At 46.1% G+C, this 23980-nt stretch overlaps 1 protein-coding gene across 2 annotated transcripts; it reads right to left on the bottom strand.

Annotated features, from left to right (window-relative positions):
* Positions 1-2297: 2297 nt before the first annotated feature.
* Positions 2298-12359, bottom strand: LOC140410163 (beta-1,3-galactosyl-O-glycosyl-glycoprotein beta-1,6-N-acetylglucosaminyltransferase 3-like). Of its 2 annotated transcripts, none has more exons than XM_072498127.1 (4): positions 12332-12359; positions 7454-7543; positions 5167-6199; positions 2298-2937 (listed from the first exon to the last, which is right to left on the bottom strand). In XM_072498127.1, exons 3-4 carry the CDS (start codon positions 5944-5946, stop codon positions 2353-2355), a joined length of 1365 nt encoding a protein of 454 aa, XP_072354228.1. In that variant the 5' UTR covers positions 5947-6199; positions 7454-7543; positions 12332-12359; the 3' UTR covers positions 2298-2352. The 2 variants fall into 2 exon arrangements, with proteins under 2 accessions (XP_072354228.1, XP_072354226.1); XM_072498125.1 differs by lacking the exon at positions 12332-12359 and adding an exon at positions 11687-12228.
* Between the last annotated feature and the right edge of the window lie 11621 nt (positions 12360-23980).

The raw sequence follows: 23980 nt of genomic DNA, 5'->3' as shown, positions 1-23980 counted from the left end.
CAATGTACAAATTTTACAGCAAAAAATAATTTAATGACAATGATGAAACGGGATGGGCTGAGTAGTCATATTCTACCTGACATATTAAATTATGCTAAAGATATTAGCAGTGCCTTATATTAAAACAATCTTTAACCACAATTTCCTGTCAAACCCATTTAAATCATTCTCATCCACACAAAAACGCAAGTCAGGTTTTTGCCAGAAATTGGGAACTTAAACATTTGCTCGAAGGACTGTTTCAATCATTCGTTTTGGAGCTGGGATTTGGGGGGTTTCTGCTTACATCAGCGAGATTTCCCTACAAACCTTCAAATGTCGAATGTTTGGGATTGCCAGTTCATCATAGATTTTCCAGTGTCGGAGGCCTGGTCAAAAATGTGTTGCGCCACCCTGAGCTAATACACGATCCAGCCCCAAGTAAACCACAGTGACAGCACAAGTGAATTAACCAATAATTATTGTAAAAAATACTCGACGTATGTGGTTTTTGGCTGTTGGCAATAATCAGTCACCAGGTCTGTATCCGTAAACACAATTACTGTTTATTCATAGCATGAGCCATAATGATTACGTTATGGCAATACAACTGGTTGCCTATTAGTTTATACCTAATTCCCACCGTACCTTGCCCGCCCCCCCCCCCCCCCCTCGCACACACATACAAGATCAACACAGACGGATGGAAAGAGCGCCACATATGTTGAAAGATGAAAGGATCTTTGTTGCAGAGGATGGTTTTAGCACTAATTTCCTCACAGCAAGCTGGCAAAACGGCGTCTTTGAGTTCAAGCCGGTATTGATATTTTTTGTAGATTAATTTATTCATGTACTCTGTAGATTAGAAATGCGTTAGTCTCATCTTTACCGGATGATGCACGTTATTTCGCAAAAAACTGTTCTTGCAGGTCGTCGTTTTACGACAAGCCTTTGCAGGTTGTAATCTCCCCATGCCTGTGTTGGGTTCCTCCGGGTGCTCCGGTTTCCTCCTACCGTGCAAAGTTTCTGGAAAACTGCACCCAGAGGCTTTTTGTGCAGGAAATTAGCCATCAGAGAGACCTTCTGGAGAGAGTTAATAGATCTTTCTGGCGAGAATTTGCTGGAGCCTTCTAGAGAGGGTAGCTGGACCTCCGTTCATCGTGCTGCCAGAATCAGCATTGAACTGAATACGTAAAAATGCAAAACTTTAATAGTACTGCAGTCATTATATCAGCCCTGATCGGATTGACTTGGGTTTCTGTTTTGGTTGATTCGCCTTCACGATTATCTACAATGTCCTGGAGTTGCACTGGGTGTTAAAGTTGTGCAATTACTTGGGCGTATTCACATAGAATCATTGAATCACTACAGTGCAGAAGGAAGCCATTCAGCCCATAAAGTCTACACCGTCCCTCTGAAAGGCCCCTACATAGGGACAATCCCCCATACTATACACATAACCCAATAACCCCACCTAACCCCACCTAGCCTAACCGTTATCGGACACGATTTTATTGGCCAATACAGCTAACCTGCACACCTTTGCACGGTGGGAGGAAATCGGAGCACCCGGAGGAACCCAACAAAGGCATGGCGAGATTACAACCTGCAGACAGACAGTCACCCGAGAATTGAAACCGGGTCCCTGGAGTTATGGATGTTAACCACTACGGTACAGTATTACCTAACCATCGCTTGTACTTTATTCTTCAAAAGGTCTTGATTAGTGACATGTTCGTATGTTTTAGCATGACAAATTATTCAATCGGCCAGGTAGGAGAACGGTTTCCCACCTACGAAGAATTGGAAACCAAGCGAATGTAATACATATATATTAGTGCTCGTCAATTCTAATTCGAAATTAGGAGACACTCTTCCAGCGAAACTGCAAGTAAACGGTCGGATTCGTGAAACAAAACTCGAATTCTGTGCTTCGAGGGGCTGTGTTATTGAATGCCATTAAAATTCCGAAGCCGGCAGCATGGTGGCGTAGTGGGTTAGCACTGTGGCCTCACGGCTCCGCGGTCCCTGGTTCGTTCCCGGCTCTGGGTCACTGTCCATATGGGGTTTCCACATTCAGCCCGTGTTTGCGTGGGTTTCGCCCCCGCAACCCAAAAATGTGCAAGCTAGGTGGATTGGTCACGCTGAATTGCCCCTTAATTGGAAAAAATGAATTGGGTACTCTAAATTTAAAATTAAAATATTCCAAAGCCATAAATGAAGTAATTGCAAGTGTTACCAATTATCAAATACAATTGGAATATGTAGTTCATGTGCAGATCAGGCAACACAACGAAAACTATGATGAGTACAGAAAACACAAATGTCCAGCATTTTATTTCAAACAGTCAACCAAAGGCCACCCTGCATGCATCATTCTGTTGTATCCACAACATTGTTGTTGGTAGCAGTCTCAATCGTTTCTTCAAGTTTGCACGGCAAGAAATTGATTTTCTTCATAACCTTTTGTCTGAGATATTCCTCAATGCATCTAACCGCCGTGTTGTCCATTGCGGAATCGAATTTGTTGGCAAAGAGGTGGTTTGGATGCCGCAGGATCCAGTACAAGTCTCCAGTGCCATAGACACAAATATTATGCCGATACATTCCTGCACATGCCTCTCTATTTTCGTCGACATCTTGAAGGAATCTCCATTTAATCAAATGGCTGAAGACCGGGACTTGTAAGATGTGAGTCTTGCCGTTGGACCTTGTGGACCCTGGCACGTCGTGAATATTGTGGATCGTCGCCCAAACATGTTCATCGGGACTGTAGGTATCTTCTGACCATTTGAAAAATTGTTGGATCTCAAAATTACTCAGCACGTAGTTAACAAAAGCCCTCGTAACGGCAATATATGTGTTCCCTACGAACATTGTAATATTTTGTGGTTTCTTCTTCAATCGTGCAGTTTTTTTAATCTCACGACCAACTTCATGTTGGTAAAGCCATCGCCTCTGAAAGTGACACAAACATGGAGTGATTGATCGAACATCAACGACAAAGTGCTCAATGCAACGTGAGTGCATAATCATGAAGAAAATAAATTTTTGAACTGACAGAGGGTGCAGGGACAAATCGCCCGTTTATTTATCTTAACTTCCTCGTGTAATTCAGATTAGTGAATCACTGCAAGCAGATATTAGTGCAAATAAAAGTAATTCCAATTGGTAAAAGGGCGTCTGGATTGATCCCTCCTGCACCAAATCTAATGTCATAATTAATGGGAAAGTAGTGAATAAAGATATGTTTTTGTTGGTTACATGAACAGGTTGCTTCATAATTTCATATGTTAAACAGTATAAAATAAGTTATGTTGATTGCAGAGAACGATCCCAACAGCGTGTTTTAAGATTACACGATTTGCATGGGTAATTGTATATCTACAAATAAGCATACATATTTCTGCTAAAATTCGCATGATGTTTTCTCAGATATTGGAGGTTTGAACTTCTTTTGGGACCACTAGTTCTCTGTCAGTGCTTCTGAACGGGGGTGGAGGTTAATAATTGGTGCGTAAGAAAGAGGCATGTCATTCGGAGTATGGAGTTGGATACTCATTAACATCTGGGAGCGATGTGGTACCATGGATATTTGGTGTTTGTATGAGCGGGGATGTTTTCCAAATGAATTAGTTACTTGTCTTTCTTCTGCAAGTGAAAGGTGGGGGGGGGGGGGGGGGGAAGCGGGCCTCATTTACAAATTGTTGTCAGTGCTTCCATGAGTTCATTCAATGATGATCATTTATCTCTCTGTATACATATGTCATGGGGGTTACTAAAGAAGGGACATAAAACAGCGAGTGATTAAGATCTGAAAAGCGCTCCTCGAGCATGTAATGGAAGCAGATTCAGTCAAAGCCTTGAAAGGCGCTTTGAGTTGTTATCTGAAAATTAGGAATGTAAACGGTTCTGGGAATAAAAACAGGAGAATCTTGCTGGGTAAAAACAAATTCTTATTGTCAAGCCGACAGCGGCATGTTGGGTCGAATAGTTTCCTTTAGTGCTGCAACGGGTTTATCCTTCTGTAATCTGGGAGAATTTCAATAATGAGCAATGTGTGGTAGTTTTGCACACTTTCTTAGGAAGGGAGCAGCTGAGGGAGGATTTAATTGACGTTTGCTAATAAACACGGGCCTAGTTTGACAAGTGTAATTTTTTAATTTACGGAAAGGACAGTAACATCTTCAGTTGATGCATAAGAGTGGCGCTGTCTCGCACTGTTGACACACAGTGGCGAGGACCCAGGTGTGATCGCGGCCCAGGGTTACTGTCCGTGTGAATTTTACAGATCATCCCCATACTTGTGTTGGTCTCACATCCGCAACCCAAAGATAGGCAGGGTAGGTGAATTGGTCACGTCAAATTGTCCCTTAATTGGATAAAAAGAATTGGATACTCCAAGCTTATGTTAATAAAGGCCTGAATAAAGTAGAGTGTTCGACATTCTTGATGTTACCATCTCTAACTTCACTTTTCGATATTCTGCCAGACCTTGACGAGTACCTGCGGCTTGGTGCCACCACACTAACTGTTTTGATTGCATGATCCTTGGGTGCCCCTTCGTAGCAACCTTGCAGTTTGCTTTCAGTAGTGGGGCGATGGGTGTGATGACTGTACTGTCTGAAAGGATAGTAAGAGTAGGAGGCCTCATTTCAGCATAACGCACATCAGGTTTCCTCACCTCTAGATACCATGCCCGAGCTGAAAATTTATCATAGGCTTTTTTCATTCGTCCATAGGATGTGGACATCGCTACCTAGGACATCATTTATTGTCTTTCCCTGAGAGCACTTATGAGTCAACCACACTGCGGTGTATCTGGAGTCACATGTAGGTCAGACCAGCTAAAGACGACAGGTTTTCATCTCTAAAAGGCATTAATGAATCACATGGGATTTTACGACAACTGGCAATGATTTAATTTACCTCTTGACTTCTAATTCTAGATATTTATTGAATTCCAATTTCAACATCTGCCAAGGCTGCATTTGAACACGGGTCCCCAGATCATGATTCTGGATCTCTGGATTACTAGTCTAGCAATCATACCACTCCGCTCCTGCCTCCCCTTGCATAACACATTTTTAATGTCCACGGTAAGGGTTGATTTGCTTTAAATTTAAATTACTCGGTGATTCCATCTCAAGACAATAATCATCTATTTCCGTCCTGGTGCCAACATACCTTCTTTGCTGCTGATGGAGGATAAGATAATATTATGTTTTGATTTTGGATGGACATTAGCTTTTCTATTATCTCTCCATTTGTTTTGATAGGGAGATCTTGTCCGCATAAGTTGATGAGATATTTCCATGGAGTAGCGCTTATCACTAGATCGCTCATACAGTTCAGGTCGGCCTGAACTCTGGACCATGATCCATACGTAACGTGTTCTATTCGGCTGACAATAAAGACGTTCTGGAAACAGGAAGTAATAGAAGAAACTGCCAAGTGGAACGTTTTCGGAGACTTTCTGTCCACGTGAACACAGTACACATTTTGTGGCGCGTATATTGTTCTTAAAAGTCTCTCAAACATTTCAATCTTATAATGGACTACAATGGAATAGGCAATGGGAAAATCCCTCTCTTCGTTATTTACGGGGAAAGTGATGTACTTGCGGCTTTGAAGGAAAGAGGCACAATCTGACGTTAACCTTACATAATCCATTTCTGTCAATGGTCGATATTTGTCTTGGGATCCAGTTGAATTGTCCACTTTCTGGACGGTTTTATTGTTCATTGTATTGGGGCAAACCGAATGCTTGTCAGCGATTTCAAGAGCCTCAAAATTAATTCCGCTACATGCCATTGAGGGAGTCAGTGAAGTTATCGAGAAACTCTTCGAGAGGCTCTCCGATATTTCGCCCATGTATAATGCAACGAAATAACATATCACTAAAACAGCTAGAATAAGAAACAATCCTTTAACTTTCAGAAAAGGCAGTCCAAAAATCGCCTTCATTTTGGTCGGTGTAACTTTATTGTTCTATATCGTAGAAAGATGGATGTGTAATTCTGTGTAGGCCCTTCTGGGAGAACGTTTTGATTTTCTTAACCGTGTTTCAGTCCCGTTTCTTAGCGACGCTGAACTCTGTGTTTACGCATTGCATATATTTAGAGAAGACTTTAGGCTGAATAAGGCGTACCCACTTCTTGAAGGTTTCCCCAACGAACAAAAGAAACAATGTGTTGACTGTTCAGTGAAAATATGTGTGCTAAAAAACAAAACAAATTACTTAACGTAAGATTCTACTGTAATACGTTGCATCCTTGCTTTGTTAGACCACTATTGTCTCAAATCTCACCAGCAATGCAAAGTACCCATTATTATTATCATTTAACTATTTGAGCGCTGCTTCAGATTTGAAGAATTGTACATCCTCAATTTTAAATGATTCAGTTTGCCGGCAATGCCTTAATGCCGATTATCAATCTCTCCAAGTCACCTTCTAATCCACGATGCCTCTTTTCCTATTTTATTCGTTTTAAACAGTCCTCAGAAAGTAGCTAGCAATACCTCTGTGACAATTTCTGTTTAATACAGCTGCCGTGGAGCACGTTGTAATTTTTTCCTGCCGGCCACAACCAAGCTAGCAAGTACCCCTTCCACCCCCCCACCCCCTCCTCCCCCCGCCTCACAGGGAGATCAGTCCCGGTCCTCCCCTTGTGTAACCCGTCTAGTTTATTCAGGTCCCACCTCTCCCAGAACCGGTCCCAATGCCCAAGAATCTGAAACCGTTACCCGCACACCATCTCGTCAGCCACGCATTCATTCGATACGTCTTATTATTTCTACGCTGACTTGCACATGACACTGGCAGTAATCCTGAGATAACCGCATCTGCAGTAAGACTTCTCGCTTTGCTTTCAAACTCCCTATATTATGCTTTCAGGACCTCATATTTTCATCGATGTTGTTGGTAACGATTTGCACCATGACAACTGATACTCGCCATCTAAAATCTCCCTTACCCGCTCCGAGTCATTCTTGACCCTTTCACCAGGGAAGCCACATACCATCATGGAGTCTCATTTGCAGCCACAGAAACCCCTTTCCAATCCCCTTACAATTGAATTCCCTATGCCTATTGCAGTCCCACACTCTATGCGCCTTCCCTCTGCAGCAGAAACAACCGCGGTGCACCAAATTTGACCGTTCTGTTGCTGCAAGTCGAAAGGGAGTTGTTGACTGTTGATCCAGGGACAGTGAAGTCAAAGGATGTATGCCTTCTGAATGATGGTACCCTATGAGCCTCAGACCGTAATGGCTAGGCCCTTGTTCCGAGACTGCGTTTTCTGGTTCTGGACCCACACCAAATTCTTGATCCCAAGCCCCGCCCCAGCGCTTCTCCAGTCAAGGGAAAATACATTTCTCTATGTGCATTGTCAATATAATTCCAAGTCAGTTTGGTGTTAAATCTTGACGGTAGTTGCAGGAGCTGGTGTTTCCACGCACCTGTTGTTCTTACCTTTCGAGATGGTGGACGTTTCGTCTATGCAATGTGCTGCCGAATTCTGCTTCCTGTTTTGCAGCAATGCGCCGTATGGATGGTGCCACTCTGCATAGAAGGTGAACGGAATGGGATTTTCAATTTAATTTGCAGTTCTCAGTAAGACAATGCACATTAAAGGAATCAGCTTTAAGATATTAAATTCCACCAGTGGATGGGTCGAAAGTATCAGAACATTTTAACGTCAGCTATTCAAATGCAGTTGCATTTCATGTAGTTATGGAAAGATATCGCGATATAGAGTTAACATTTTATATTATACCAAAGAGTGTATGATGCTGAAATATGATTTTGCTAAAAATGAACTTGAAATAGCTATTTGCATGACAAACGGCATGGAACCTATGGGAGGAATTCGAGGAGAAGGGACGTCAAACATGTTCCATTTTCAAGCAAAACAATAACATTGCGTTCCCACATCTAGACTCTGTGCAATGGAATTTCTGAAGTTGCATCATATTGTTTTTTTCCAGGCCAAAAGAACGTTGATTGGAGTTGTTTCTCGGCAATCCAATAGTAATGGTAATGTGGGGAATAGTATTACTCAGGAGTTGAGAAAGAAATATAGCATGGACAATATTACAATCATAGGTGACTTTAATCCGCAAGTCGACAGGTTAAACAAACTGAGCACTTATGCTGATGAAGTCAAGTTTCTGGGTGTGTGAGGGAGACTTTGCAGAGCAGTGTGTTGAGGAGCCAACTCGGGGACAAGTTAATCTGGATGCAGTATTATGTATTGTATAGGGCTAATTCACAATATAGGTGTAAAATAATCTTTATGGATCACTAACCGCAATATGATAGAATCTCACATTATGTTTCAAAGTAAAGGAATTAATTCAGAAAGCAATTTGAATACAGAAAATTACAAACGCACGAGGAACGCATTGGCTGAATGGATTGGGAAATTTACTAAATGTCTGACTGTTCAGCGACAATGAATAGTCTTTAAAATATCCTTGGCTTGCACACACCTATACATTCCTTCAGGGTGTTTTTTTATTTTACGAAGCGAGTACGCAGTGCCTGACAAAGGAATTTAAGTATTGTATGAGATTTTATTAAAAGACTTATGAAGTTGCCAGAAATAACAATAATCCTATAGATTTCGAGGATTTTAGAATACGGACAAAGAGTGGCCTAGAAACTGATACTGATACGTAGAGCATGATAGGAACGCAAGCTAGCAAATAAACAATGTAAAAATAAACGAGTCATTCGGACGTTGGGAGACTGGCGAGTGGCGTAATTCAAGGATCAGTACCTGGGTCCCAGCTGTTCCCAGTACATAGCAATAACTTTGATGTGGTGATCAAATGTAATGTTTGCAATCAATGGGTACTACAGACCTAGGGAGAACGTTTTTTGCGCGATAAATGTAAAACGGCCACAGGAGGATTTGGAAAGTCATATTGAGTGAACACGAACATAGCAGATGAAAGATAATGAGGAAACAATGTCGAGTTATCCATTTTGTTGAAGAAGCAGATCTACAAAGTATTTTGAAATGTGAAAATGTTGGAAACTGTACATTAAAGAAGGATCTTGGTGTCTTTCCCCATAAGTCACTGAATGCCAGAGGGAATGTCAGGCCTAAAGTAAAATAAAATGATTTGGTAAAGGAGTCGTGACGTCTTGCTTCACTTTCATTTGAGCTTTATTCGACCGCATCTGGAGTAATGATTACAGTTATGGTATGCTTGCTGTAGAAACTATATTATTCCCATAGAGGGATTGCTACAACAGTTCACCAGACTTGTTCTGGGAACAGTGGGCCGTCGTATCAAGAGAGATTTGCTAAACTGGGCCTGTATTCTCCTAGATTCTGAAGAATGTGAGGTCATCTTATTCTAACCTACAAACTATTTCAAACAACTTACATGGTGGAATCAAATACGATATCTCCCTTAGTTGGGTGTTCCACAAGCAAGTTGGACAAGGACCGAGCTAGAGAGAAACTTATTTCCTCGATGTGCTGTGAAATTTTTGATTTTTGTATCTCAGAGGGTAGTGGAACCTCATTTATCATGTATATTTTAAACAGAGATTGAAGAATGTTTGACTGACAGTACGATAGGGTCATAGAATCACGGAATTTACAATGCAGAAGGAGGCCATTCGGCCCATCGAATCTGCACCGATCCTTACAAAGAGCACCCTACTGAAGCCCACGTATCTACCCTATCCCCATAACCCAGTAACCCCCACTTAACATTTTTTGGACACTAAGGGCAATTTAGCATGGCCAATCCACCTAACCCGCACATCTTTGGACTGTGGGCGGAAACCGGAACACCCGGAGGAAAGCCACGCACACACTGCGGGGACGTGCAGGCTCCGCACATACAGTGACCCAGCCGAGAAACGAACCTGGGACCCTGCAGCTGTTACGCAACTGTGCTAACCGCCATGCTACCGTGATGCCCATCATATCGGGTCATATCGGGTTATGTGTGTAAAGGGCATTGCAATATCAGCAATGTTAGTATTACATGATGGAATAAGACCATAAGACATAGGAGCAGAATACGGCCCATCTAGCCTGCTCTGCCATTCAATCATGGCTGACATTTTCTCATCCCCATCCCCCTACCTTCTCCCCATAACACCTGATCCCCTTATTAATCAAGAACCTATCAATCTCTGCCTTAAAGACACTCAGCGATTTGGCCTCCACAGCCTTCTGTGGCAGAATTCCACAGATTGGCCATCCTCTAGCTGAATAAATCCCTCCTCATCTCTGTTTGAAAGGATCGCCCCTTTAGGCTGAGATTGTGTCCTCTGGTTCAAGGTTCTCCTCTAGTGGAAACATCCGCTCCACCTCCACTCTGTCAGGCCCCGCAGTATCCTGTAAGTTTCAATAAGACCCCCCCCCGCCCCCCCCGCCCCCTCATTCTTCTAAACTTCAATGAGTACCGACCCAGAGTCCCCAACCATTCCACATACGACAAGCTGCTCATTCCAGGGACCATTCTTGTGAACATTCTCTGCACCCTTTCCACGGCCAGCATATCCTTCCTTAGATACGGGGCCCAAAACTACTCACAATACTCCAAATGGGGTCTGACCAGAGCCTTATACAGCCTGGTCTTGTATCCTAGCCCTCTCGACATTAATCCTAACATTGTATTTGCCTTCCTAACTGCCGACTGAACTTGCACGTTAACAGACAGACAATCTTAAACAAGGACTCCCCGGTCTCTTTGTTCTCCTGATTTCCGAAACATTTCCCCATTTAGAAAATAGACTGTCCCTCCATTCCTCCTTCCAATGTGCATACATTCATTTTTCCACATTGTTTTCCATCTGTTACTTTTTGGCCTACTCTCCTAGCCAGTCCAAGTCCTCCTGTCGCCCCTCTTCTTCATCAATGCTAACTTTCCCTCTACTGATTTTTTATAACCTGCAGACTTAGCAACAGTGCATTCAATTCCTTCTTCCAGACCCATTAAAATATACTGTGAAAAGTTGTCGTCCCAGCAACTAACCCTCAGGCACACGATTAGTCATAGGCTGCCATCCGGAAAAAGAGCCCTTTATCCCCACTCATTGCCTTCTGCCAGTCAGCCAATCCTCTATTCATGCCAGGATATCACCTTTAAGATAATGGGCTCTTAACTTATTTAAGTTTCCTTTGCGGCACCTTGTCAAAGGCCTTCTGGAAGTCGGCCCTCCAAACCCGTACCAGTCATGATACCACCTTTGGCTAAACACTCAGCACATTTGAGTGACTTAGTGCACAATGAGTGTGCTTCCACTGCACTCTTCCAATGTATCGCCTTACTTACTGCAGTAAATTACTGCTTAAATAACAAATTCGAGACAATTTCCTCTTTTGCACACCAGTAACGAGCCCCGTCGCTTCCCACTGAAGCTCTGAATAGCTTGTTCCCCAGGAAATGTTGAATTGACAATCCTGCCCTCCCTCAAATAACGCCTCTCGGATTACGATTCCACACCCTCAATTTATGCGTTTTACCTCTGTTAGGTACAACTTTAAAATAGAGGTCATTCAGCCTTGCTTCACTCCCCCTAAGAACTCAAATGGCTGAACTCCCTCTGCCTTGGCTACTTTGGAACAGTGTGCTGTGTCCCTATTGTACTAACGTTCCCTCCCCCTGGCGAACTAGTTTAAACTCCTCCCAATAGCAGGTGCACGGTAGTTTCCATTCTGGTTCTTCCACATACCTTGCAGGCTGTACATTTCCATGTTTAATCTTCTGCTTATCTCCCGGATTTGTTGAGGCAGAACCTCATTCTACATTCGACATATATAATTCGTACCAAGGCGCCTCCGTCCTTCGAGTCAGCACAGTACCTATTTAGGATGACCTGCAGCCGTTTTGGGACATCACTGATGGTCCCAGGAAGAATATACACCATTCTGGAGTCACGCCTTGTCCGGCAATCACACGTGTCTGTTTCCCTAACTAATTTGTCCACTTTCCGGGCCGTCCTCGCTTCCTTCTTTCTCCCCTGCTGTACAGACAGTCCGCTTGTGGAGTCAGCGGAACCAGCGAAACATGGGTCTCACTGCACTCTTTTGAGCAGGTCAGGAGAGCTCCCATTCTGATTTAGATAAGTGTCCTGAACGGGCACGAAAAAATAAGTCGGCCAGTAAAATTGCATCCAGAGAAATATTCCACATTTTATCTGGGGCGAGCAAACGATTCAAGGCAAGGCAAATTGTATGATATCATTTGGAAAACCGAAAAGCACGGCATGCACTCGAATTCCTGGAGGAAGAGGCAGTGTTGGATAACATAATTAAGAATACATCATGAATAATGACAGGGTGTACAATATAATGTATAAGAAACTGCAAAGACATACCTCGATCGTACAGAGAGAAAACCTCCTTCTGATTTCTGCGTATTATTTCCAGATTATATCCTTCTTATTACCCTATAGCCAATCAGGAGCACGTTCGTGATATTTTTGGAACGTCATTAAATGTCCATTTCACAGACACGCCTTCTGCGTTCTACTGAGCACCTCCCTCAGGGAGGAGCCGTCTATACCCACACACATTCCTGATTTGCATCACAACCGACAAATGCATTAATTACAGTGGTATCAAGTTCATCCGCTACGACAGGTTTATCTTGAACACATTATGTTCGCAAGATGATTGTCATTCTTCTGGTTTCAGGAATTTGAATGAAGCACGAAATAGATTTTATATAGCCATTTGTGACACTGAAATTAAAATGGCTTAGTGTCACAAGTAGGCTTCAATTAAGTTACTGTGAAAAGCCACTAGTCGCCACATTCTGGCGCCTGTTCGGGGAGGCTCGTACGGGAATTGAACCGTGCTGCTGGCCTGCCTTGGTCTGCTTTAAAAGCCAGCTATTTAGCTCAGTGTGCTAATCCAGCCCCTTCCGTGTGCTAATACAGCCACTGTGCACTTAACTGACCATTGGCCTGATGTCTGTGACTTCTACACAGTGTCTAAGCGTAAATGTCATCGCGGTAGGCACTTCGGTCTGTGCATGAGGAAAATATTTAATGTGCCTGTTTAATTTTGGCTGAGCAACAATGCTCAACACTAACTGTGAGAATGAGGATTTAATTTCCACTGTTCAATTTATTGGAAGACATCTGGGGTAGGTACAGCATTTTATTACTTTAGGGAGATAGCATAATTCCTGTGATGCAGAACTGGAGTTCACCATTCAATAGCACCACGGCTTAGCTTTACATATTTTACTGCACATAAAGCAATAATTATCTGGCATGGTAAAACGCTGCAGAATTCAGCATTTAATATATTGAATAATCAGGCTCCAATATTCTCTGTAAAGACAAATGGAAGCAACAAACGAACCTCTGAAATAACTCTCCTCCTCTTATCCGAATTAAGTGGAAGACCTGTTATTCTGATCTAGGCCTAATAGTGCTACTCCTCTTCCAGATTCATCATCGGCCCAATACCATTACTGTTGTTGCTTCTGAATGCCATTGAGAATAGGTCCACGATGTTCAGCCATTGCTAATACGTTTAATATCACAACTACTTCATTCAAGGAGTAAACGTAACTAATTTCATCCCGAGCACAAGAAATGCAAGTCTGCCACTGCCTAAACAAGGTGACCTAAGCCGTACACAGCAAAGAACAAAGAACAAAGAACAAAGAAAAGTACAGCACGGGAACAGACCCTTCGGCCCTCCAAGTCCGTGCCGACCATGCTGCCCGACTAAACTGCAATCTTCTACATTTCCTGGGTCCGTATCCCTCTATTCCCATCCTATTCATGTATTTGTCAAGATGCCCCTTAAATGTCACTATCGTCCTTGCTTCCACCACCTCCTCCAGTAGCGAGTTCCAGCCACCCACTACCCTCTGTGTAAAAAAAACATGTCTCGTACATCTACTCTAAACCTTGCCCCTTGCACCTTAAACCTATGCCCCCTAGTAATTGACCCCTCTACCCTGGGGAAAAGCCTCTGACTATCCATTCCGTCTATGCCCTCATAGAGCACTTCACTAAAAGCGCGTTCAGCTCTATGGGTGCGTTATTATTAGGCCTATTCTCCTTGAAATGAAGGACATGGTTCCATGTATCTCCCTAAATGATTGTAACTGCATCTTATTTACTGTTGTGGTTAACTTCTGGGGATACAACGCATAACTCTCACCTGAAAAATTGTCTTTGCTCTCCTTATTTCAAAGCTATTCCATTTCAATTTCTTACTACCGAAACGGAAATCTTCAAAGGGCTGGATTCTCCGTCGGCTCACACCGAAATCTGAACAGGCACATCGGTTTTGATGCCAAAGTCCTGGCGGACGCCGGGTTCATTCGATACCATTATTCTCTGGTGACTCAAGAGCGGCGTCAATGCGTTCCACTCCACATGTACAGTAAACGCCATTTGCATATCATTCGCAGGCCGGACCAAGTTTTCCCCGCTTCCTCCACGATTGTCCAGTTCCACTGGGGGGGTATTCCCGACAGCAAGCGTCACGTGCTTCACAAAATGGAGAAAAAAACGCCCTGACTGATACTGGCCCCGGGAGGAGAGGAGGACGGTCCTGTGCCCCAGACGTGGATGTCAACGTCCGGCGTTTGTGGAGGGAGGTGAGCAATGCCGTCAGCGCCGTGGGGCACACCCCACATACACGCGAACAGCGCCCGAAGAAGATGCACGACCTCACGAGGGCAGGCACGGTGAGTACACGGTGACGTGCCCCTGGCACTAACCCCCGCATACCACCCACTCTCCACCACGCCCCCCCACCCCACCCCCCCACCCCCAGGGGGACGGCGCAACTCCCTACCTGAAGCACATGGGCTGCATCCACCCATGCCAGGTGCTTCGTGCTGCCATGCCATCATATACCCAAAATCTGCGCTGCCTGCGTCGGACCGCCTAACACTGATGTTTGTCGACACCCCCGTGCCCCCAGAAGAAGACTGCCCTCAAACACAGGGAGCGGAAGAAAACTGGAGGGGGTCCACCCATACTGCACCCGCTCACCATCCATGAGCAGAGGGCATAGCACCTCGTAGGCGGAGCCGAGTACCGGGATGTTTCCGCCTGTCAGGTCGAAGGAAAACTAGCATTTAAGACCCCCCCCTCTTCCACCCCCCCCCCACCCCGCACATGACTCCGCCCCCCATTCCCCCACAGCACCACTCACGCGGCATCCACCCATGCCCCACTGCACCCTCCTCACCCCATGCCACACTGCACCACCCCTCACCGCCAGCCGCCTGTCTAATGATACGTGCTGTCTTGAGTCTTACAGGAGCAGCCGCCGGTGGTCCCGCCCCGTCTGGCGTTGCAGGCCCACGTGCAGTCCCAGGCTCAGTGGCCCTCAGCGACACAGGCCACAGTGGGGAGGCCAGCTGCCATGGGAGCCCGTCCACTGAAACGGAGACCCAGGAGGCAGACCCAGAGTGGACGGACACCCAGGACATTGAAAGCCAGGACAAGGATACCCAAGTCCCTGATGCACAGAGGATTCAAGCCCAGGAAACGGACACATAGAGGACTGACACCCAGGTCACTGGCTCACAGAGGACTAACACGCAGAGCACGCCAGCTCAGCTGATCGACACACAGAGGACGGCAACCCGGAGTACTGACAGACCGGACAGTGAAACGCAGACGGGGGAGAATCTGGGCCCTTCAGGCCAGGGTTCGAGGCTGGACACTCCGGACTTTGGATCGGAGGATGACCTTGACTTCTCGCAACTTCTGTCACCCACACCTTCCACCATCGTAGAGACTACCACCCCGGTTGGGCACTTTAGTGATGAGGCTCCTGGGACACTGACAGGTGCGCAACACACAGCCATACAGGTAGAGCAGTTGGTGGTAGGAGCAGCCGGGTGACCGGACGGTCGGAGGACAGCCCAGCCCCAGCAACCACCTGCCGCCCAGACGGTTCCTGGGTTGCTGGACTTACCAGACCCACCGATGCAGTTAGAAACCCAGGACTACACAATGGGATGATGGCTGGCTTCCATCAGCTGCAGATGCAGGTGGAGTAGTCCATCAGCGTCCAGGAGCAGGGCGTGGTGCCGGTCATGGCTGCCACCCACGCCAACAACGCACGGGTGGCGTCGCGTTGGAGGTAATGGGGGAATGGTGTCTGCCATGGGTCAGGTGATGCATGGCGTGTGGCCTCATGGGCATGCATCATCCATGGCCCAGGACAGGACTGCCCTCTCAGAGGCTACCATGTGAAAGCACCAGCTGGTCATTGCAGCCGTGCTCCAGATTCTGGCCGGGTCTCAGCAGGCCATCACTGAGAGCACCGGCGGCATCGCCCCAGATGATGGCCCAGTCTCAGCAAGCCATGCTGAGAGCATCGGCGGCGTGGCCAAGACCATGGGTGGCGGCATACAAGCCCAGATGTAGGTGGCGCAGACCCAGACAGGAATGTGTCACTCCATGAGCTCCATCGCTGCTAAACTTCAGACCCTGGCTGATACCTTAGCGGGTCTCCAGGCCTGGCAGCGCCAGGTGGCGATGGTGCCTCGTGGCTTGTCATCGCTCACACCCCAGTCCCATAGAGAGCCCCGGGGTCCATCGGACACCCCGAGGGATGAGGAGGGCTGGGGGCCGGGGCCGGTGACTCCTGCAGGGGTGGTCCCGGAACACCACAGCACCTCGGACTCCCACCCGTTCCATCCCTGGTGCCTCTGATGGGCAGCGGGCAGGACAGGGTGGCACCACGCCATCCAGGACGCCCGAGGAGCAGCATGGCCCATCCAAGCTGGGCCGACTCAATAAACGAGCGCCAACGGGGAGCCAAGTCTCAGGGCAGGAGTCTCAGCAGTCCGCCTCCTTTGTCTGTACCGTCTGGGGAAGCACAGAAACGTAGTGGTAGGGACCGTAAGGATAGGAAGTTAGACACCGAGTAAGTTGACATGGGTGCAGGTCACCGTTTAGTTATGGGGGCTAGGGCACGTGTATATAACCTTTCTAATTAAACTCACTGTTACACCAATGCAAGTTGCCTCTGTGCTATGTGCGATGCCTGTGGAGTGGGGTAGGGGACTGAGTGCCACTGTGGTCGAGGGCTGAACGAACTTGAGCCCTGGTGGGTGTAATGTGCGCCCTCCCCCCCCCCCCCCCCCCGACGTCCACGGCTCCCTGCCCTCAGAGATTCGACATGGCCACGCGATGGAGTGCCCAGCACGCAGACAGGGACCAGCCACGTGGAGGGCGTAAATGTGGCCATGAGTCAGACATTGTGTAACGAGCTTGAGCTCACATCTCATGGCAGAGCGGGTTGTCATCATTATCCATGGCATCAAGAACAACCGCTTCCACAAGCAACCATGTGAGCCCAGCCCGTTGTGCCTCAGGTGGGTGTGTCACAGAGGGATGTGGTGCATGAGGTCGTGTGGGAACTAAGGGTGGTGTGCCTCATGGGTGTTGTGAAACATGTGGGTACGGGGTGGTGAGGGGGTGCCGTACAGTCTGGTCAGTGCCAGTGCTCACCGAACCCCTACTACCTATTTGGTGAAACGTGCAGTGATCAATGCCTCCCATGCTCACTGGCCATGCCGGTGGCGTCATGCAGTCTCTCGTCCATATCCAGCCCCCTTGTCTCGTCGGTTTCCCCACCCCCTCCCCCCACCCCACCCCATCCCCATCCTCCTCATCTGGAGAGCCGTACCGTTCCCCGGCTCCACCTCGGCCTGCTCCTCCTCCAGCACATCGCCCCTCTACTGGGTATATTGTGAAGGACGCAGCAGACCACAACAATGCAGCCGACTCGCTCTGACGGGTACTGGAGGGCCCCTCTAGAGTGGTGCAGGCACCTCAAGCGCATCTTCAGCAGCCCAAAGCACCTTTGACCACACTCCCTGGTCGCTACATGGGCCTGATTGTAGCGGTTCTCCCCTTCGGTTGGTGGCCTCCGTATTGTGGTCATGAGCCATGACAGCAACTGGTAACCCTTGTCGCCCAGCAACCAGCCCCCCCCCCCTCCCCCGGGTGTGGGGGTGGGGGGTGGGTGTCCCTTGAACATGGCGTAGATGACCCTGTGCCAGGATAAACGCATCATGTACACAGCCCGGGTACCGGGAGCAGACGTGCAGGATCTTCATCTGGCGGTCGCAGCTCGCCTAAACGGTCATGGACTTGGTCCCCTTCCTGATCATGAACACGTCCCTGTACTCCGCTGGTGGCCACATGGCGACATGCACCCCATTGATCGTCCGCAGGACCTTGGCTACCCTGGCCACGTCAGCGAATCCCACTGCACGGGCATTCTGGTGGGCCCGGTCCACAGGGAACTGGATGTAACGGGCCACGATGTTGTACAGGGCATCAGACACTACACGGATGCACGTGTGCACTGATGCTGGGGAGATGCTGGACAGGTACCCACTTGGCGACTGGAACGACCCGCGGCATAGAGCTTCAGGGCCAACATCACCTTAACTGCCACCGGGGTAGCATGTCCTCCCCTGGTCCACACGGTGCCAGGAGTGCCATCAAGTGGCAGATATGGGCGACGGCCTCCCGGCTCATCTTCAGTCCCTTCCACCAGGCCTTGTCCGGCAGGTCCTCAAAGGACATGCGGCGGCCGGACGATACGAGTCAAGGACGGCATTAAATCAAAAGAAAAATCAAACAAATTGGCGAGGATTAGTTAGAAGTCAGAGGACTGCGAAGCGTTTAAAAGCAAGCAGAGGAAAACTAAAAAAAAACCATCAGGGGAGAGAATATGAAATATGAGTGCAAGCTAGTTAGTAACATAAAAGGAGAGAGGATGAGTTTTTTCGATATATAAAAGGTAAGAGAGAGGCAAAAATAAACATTGGACCACTGGAAAACGTGGCTGGAGGAGTAATAATAGGAAAGAAAGAAATGGCCGACAAACTGAATAGTTGCTTTGCATCAGTCTCCACGGTGGATTACACCAGTGGAATGCCAGAACTCCAGGAGAATCAAGGGGCAGAGGTGAGTGCAGTGGCCATCACTGAGGAGAAGATTCTGGGGAAACTGACATGTCTGAAGATGGATAAGTCACCTGGACTGGATGGACTATACTCCAGGGTTACAAAGAGATAGCTGAGGAGATGGTGGAGTAATTGGTGGTGATCTTTCAGGAATCACTGACGGCAGGAAGGATTACGAAGCGCTGGAAAGTGGCGAATGCAACACTACTCTTTAAGTAGGGCGGGTGGCAGAAGATGGGAAACTATAGGCCGGTTAGCCTGACTTCAGTCATTGGTAAGATGTTGGAGGCCATTATGGAGTACTTGAAAATAGGACTGAGTCAGCACAGCTTTGTCAAATGGAGGTCATGTCTGGCACATCTGTTAGAGACCTTTTAGGAGCTAACAAGGAAGTTAGACAAAGGAGAACCAGTGGACGTGGTTGATTTAGATTTCAGGAAGGCCCTTCACAATGTGGCGCAAAGTTGATTGTTAAATAAGGTATAAGCCCAGGGTGTTAAGGGTAAGATCTTGGCATGGATAGAGGATACGCTGACTAGCAGAAGGCAGACAGTAAGATTAAAGGTGTCTTTTTCAGAATGGCAGCGGGGGACTAGTGGTGTGCCGCAGGGGTCTGTGGTACGACCACAACCTTTCACAATATACATTAATGATCTGGAAGAAGGAACTGAAGGCACTGTTGCTAAGCTTGCAGATGATATAAAAGTCTGTAGAGGGGCAGGTAGTATTGTGGAAGCAAGGCGACTGCAAAAAGATTTGGACAGTCAAGGAGAGTGGGCAATGATGTCACAGATGAAGTACAATGTGGAACAGTGTGAGTTTGTGCACTTTAAAAGGAAGAACTATTTTCTAAATGGAGAAATGATGAGTAAATCTGGAGCACAAACGGACTTGAGAGCCCTTCTTCACGATTCTCTTAAGGTTAATGTGCAGGTTCAGTCGACAGTTAGGAAGGCAATAAAATGTCAGCATTCGTGTCAAGAGTGCAAGAACAGGGATGCATTTCTGAGGCTGCGTAGTGTTCTTGTCAGACCCCATTAGAAGCATTGTGAGGGGTTTCGGGCCCCGTATCTAAGGAAAGATGTGGTGGCATTGGAAATGGTCTGGAGGAGGTTCAAAAGAATGATCCGTGGAATGACCAGCTTGTCGTATGAGGAAAGGTTGAGGACTCTGGGGCTGTACCCGTTGGAGTTTAGGTGAGGGGGGGGGGGGGGGGGGGGATCTTGTGATACTTACAGGATACTGCGAGGCTTGTATAGAGTGGACGTGGAGAGGTTGTTTCCATTTGTACGAAAAACTAGAAACAGGACACAATCTCAGACTAAAGGGACGATTCTTTAAAATAGAGATGAAGAGGAATTTCTTCAGCCAGCGTGTAGTGAATCTCTGGAGGTCTTTGCCGCAGAAGGCTGTGGAAGTCAAATCACTGAGTGTCTGTAAGACAGAAATAGATAGGTTATTGATTAATAAGGGGAGCAGGGGTTATGGCGAGAAGGAAGGAGAATGGGGATGAGAAGAATATCAGCCTTAATTGAATGGCGGAGCGGACCCGAAGGGCCCAGTGGCCGAATTCTGGTTCTATGGCTTATGGTCTTATGAAATTATGATCCTTGCCACGCAGTCCTGGTGGATTCACTGAGGCTGGACTCGCAGGAACTGCTTGCGGATGATCCTGCTGCAGTGGAGCAGGCCCCAGAGCAACAGAAGCCAGCCACTGACGATATAGCCTGCTGCCCAAAAGGCCGAGCAGGAGATGAGTTGAGTGTCCGATCTTCACAACCCGAAAGGTTTGTACGTACAACTGTTGTACAAGCACGAGATGCACCTGATGCGCGTTGGCACCCGATATTGGCGCAGCTTGCCCGACGTCTTCAACCTGGTAACTCAGCGTTTTCTTACACATTCTCGGCGCATCCCCGGGTGAGGGGATGACTCCTGGGCGACAGGAGTTATACGCTGCAATTGTGGTGGATGATGGCTATCTGGAGCCCGGGACCAACGCAGAGACACACTACAATGATGTTCAAGCCGCGGCCAGTTACGTGCTGGGGCAGTGGATTGGTATCGAAGTGAGTTTCCCAAGGCAAAGGCGCCTGCAATAAATATTCTGTAATCCACATGACGTCTATATAAATATACCTAAATAAATACATACATATATTCGCAACTGCCTGCAATATGTTTGCAAAGCATCGGGGGAACTTAGCTCACTAACTTGACTACATTCCTTATATGGAATAGCCACAAGATGGCACACTCAATAAGAATGTTCCGAATCAGCAGTCCTTGGGCAGATGTTCTTGTAGGATGCTAAAAATGATACCAGCTTTCAACGAGATTTAGACAAGGGAACTATGATGAATAATGTCCCAAGGACAGTCAATAAAGGGTTCTGGAGGATGTCATGCAACCATGACTAAACCCCTAAGTGTCCAAGTGAAGATCACGCAGTTCATTGCTGCCTAGATTCCAATTTCCTTGGTTCTGAAGGTCAATGTAAGCAACGTATAATCATTATGCTTGGATTATGCGCAGCTGGAAAGCGGTGAGTAACTGTTTGAAATTGGATAAAGGACAATTATTTGCATTTTTCAGTGGAGATGTTCTGAGTCGTTCACAGACTCGACTCCTGCCGGTGTAACCTTCATGAACTGTTTGATGATAGGAACAGACCCACGTGTGGAGTGTTTTTTTTCGGATTCATTCCCACTAACAGTCTGATACAGTCGGCAGGATTCAGTCGTAACTTCGTACCATGACGCAACCACGTGAGTATATTCTATCCTCATAAGAACTCCGAGACTTACGTCGGCACCGGGTAGCGTTCAACGATTAACGAATTACAAGCCTGGGAACAGGGTTTGACCAACAGTAAAACGGTGGTGGCTGGTTCGTTAAGCTACGTTGGCGTTGTCAGGCATTTCTTAGGTCAATTAATGATATTTATCATGGTTTGAGAGTAACAGAATTTCGACCCGACAATCGGCCTAGAGACGGACAAGCAGTGCAAGCCGGAAAGCGGTCCGCTGAGTACACTGCTCACGGTACTAATCCCACCCAAGCCTGGCCAGTAAAAAGAAACTCAGATATCAAATTGGGACACGGGTAGTCCTTCATATGCAATTTGCCAACGTGAAAAAAGGCTTATCGATAAGACGATTGAATCCGTTTTGATCTTTTCGGATTGGTAAGGTTTATGTTGGGGCCGTCCCAAATTCGCACAACCTTTAGACCTTCAGTCACGGTTAAGAAAAAAGAGACATGTCAAAAAATAATAGACAAATCAAATAAAGGTAAAAACAAACAGACAGAGGTCGTGTTGATTGAGCAATGGGGCGGGAAAAGGAACAATGTTCTTTCTCCTCGCCCTGATGTATTGCAACCTAATTGATAAAATGTGAACGTGGAGTGTATTTCAGTAGACATTATGTTGCACCGTATCAAGGCTGAAAAATCTAAATAAGCTTGCACAGTGATATCTGGGGAGAAAATCTCCTCCCTCGAAGGGTGCTGTACACTGCAGCAGACTTGACGGAAATAAAGGAACAAAAATAGAAGTTTAAGTTAAAACATAACAAATGCGTTCATGCCTAAAATAAATTCAGATCGTTTCAAATTTTCAAGATTGCGTTTGGGTTTGAGATTAGGCCATTTAAGTTGCCCAGGCCAGTGCTTCCGAGAGAAGCTTGGCAGCAATCCAATTTTAACTTTTCAGAATAAAAAAAAAAGCAAAAGGTTTCTTTCAAGCACTGAAACATTGCAAATAAGAGTAATTTAAGGACAAGACAGGGCAAAAGAAACAAACTCGACCAAAAGCAAAGTAGTACTTGAAGGGACGTAATGGTGTTCCAAGTTTTCCGCCCACTCTCCGTCCCTTCAGGTTCTATAGGAATATTAACCACTTCAGCAGAAAGTTGATTTGTTCTGCTTCGTCAGAAAAATTTCGTAACCATGACTATGCATCGGTCTATGATTAATTCATGCAGGATTGATTATGAATTTGTGGGAGCACAACAAGCCCAGTTAATGGGACATTTTAATCGTAGGTTGGAGGCAATTGGTACAAATGTGATAATGGTTTTAAATCCGCGAAAAATAACGCATACCTATAAAACCAGTCACTGGCTTAAATGGAACAATGTGAATTAAAGTTTTATGTTGCAGGAGAATGGAGGATCTTCTTTAGTATTTTAACCAAGAGATTGTGATATTTCTCTGTGTCTTTAAGAATGTGTAGCCGTGAGAGAAGGCTAACGGTTAACTGTGACATTTGGAAGCTGTGACAATTTGTGTGGTTTGTTTGTATTATGTAGATGTTCGTACATTTGCTAAGGTTTATCTTTCTGCGGAAGTAACCTTTGTTTTTAGTTTGGAAGTTTATTTTATAAACCACAAGGACGCTGACAGCAATGAAGTGCTAGTTTCCTATATTTGTCAGTGTGGTGATACTTGTGTGTCATCTGATATTGTAAATTTGAGATCATAGTTTAAGTGGTTTGAGTCGGACAGCGAACAAACTGAAATGCAATTAACAGATCATCCTTTTCAACTTAGATTCATGTTTTCTGATGATTCAGGTTAGTTTCAATGAACGTGAGGAATATTATTCCAGATAATCATTTACACTGGTAACTATATGAAGTTAGTAATTTGATTGGGTTGATTGTAAATTGGGATAATTGAAATGCATGTGACCAATCAGGTATTAGATTGGCTCAGGGTTAACACTGCCATGTCCAAAGAGGTATCCCTGACACAACTGGCGCAATGTAGAAGGAATAATACTGAGATTGTGGAGATAAGTGTAAAGGAGAGATGGGTAAACAAAATACGTCCCTGATAATAGTTATAGCTAAAACAAAAGCAGGATGGTGACATAATGACGCCCGGTTGAGAATTCTGACTCCACGCTTTTCCAACCAGCAGAGAACTAATCCTTGCTTCCTAAGAGTTCAAGATGTATTTTTATTTTTAATTGGGAATTACAAACTTTACATTTTGAATTGTCAGATAGGTTGAGAGAAATATGCTCACGTTTACCGATGAAGAATGG

Source organism: Scyliorhinus torazame, chromosome 4 (assembly GCF_047496885.1).
Source record: "Scyliorhinus torazame isolate Kashiwa2021f chromosome 4, sScyTor2.1, whole genome shotgun sequence".
Taxonomy (NCBI): domain Eukaryota; kingdom Metazoa; phylum Chordata; class Chondrichthyes; order Carcharhiniformes; family Scyliorhinidae; genus Scyliorhinus; species Scyliorhinus torazame.
This window is presented reverse-complemented; position numbering and strand designations above follow the sequence as displayed.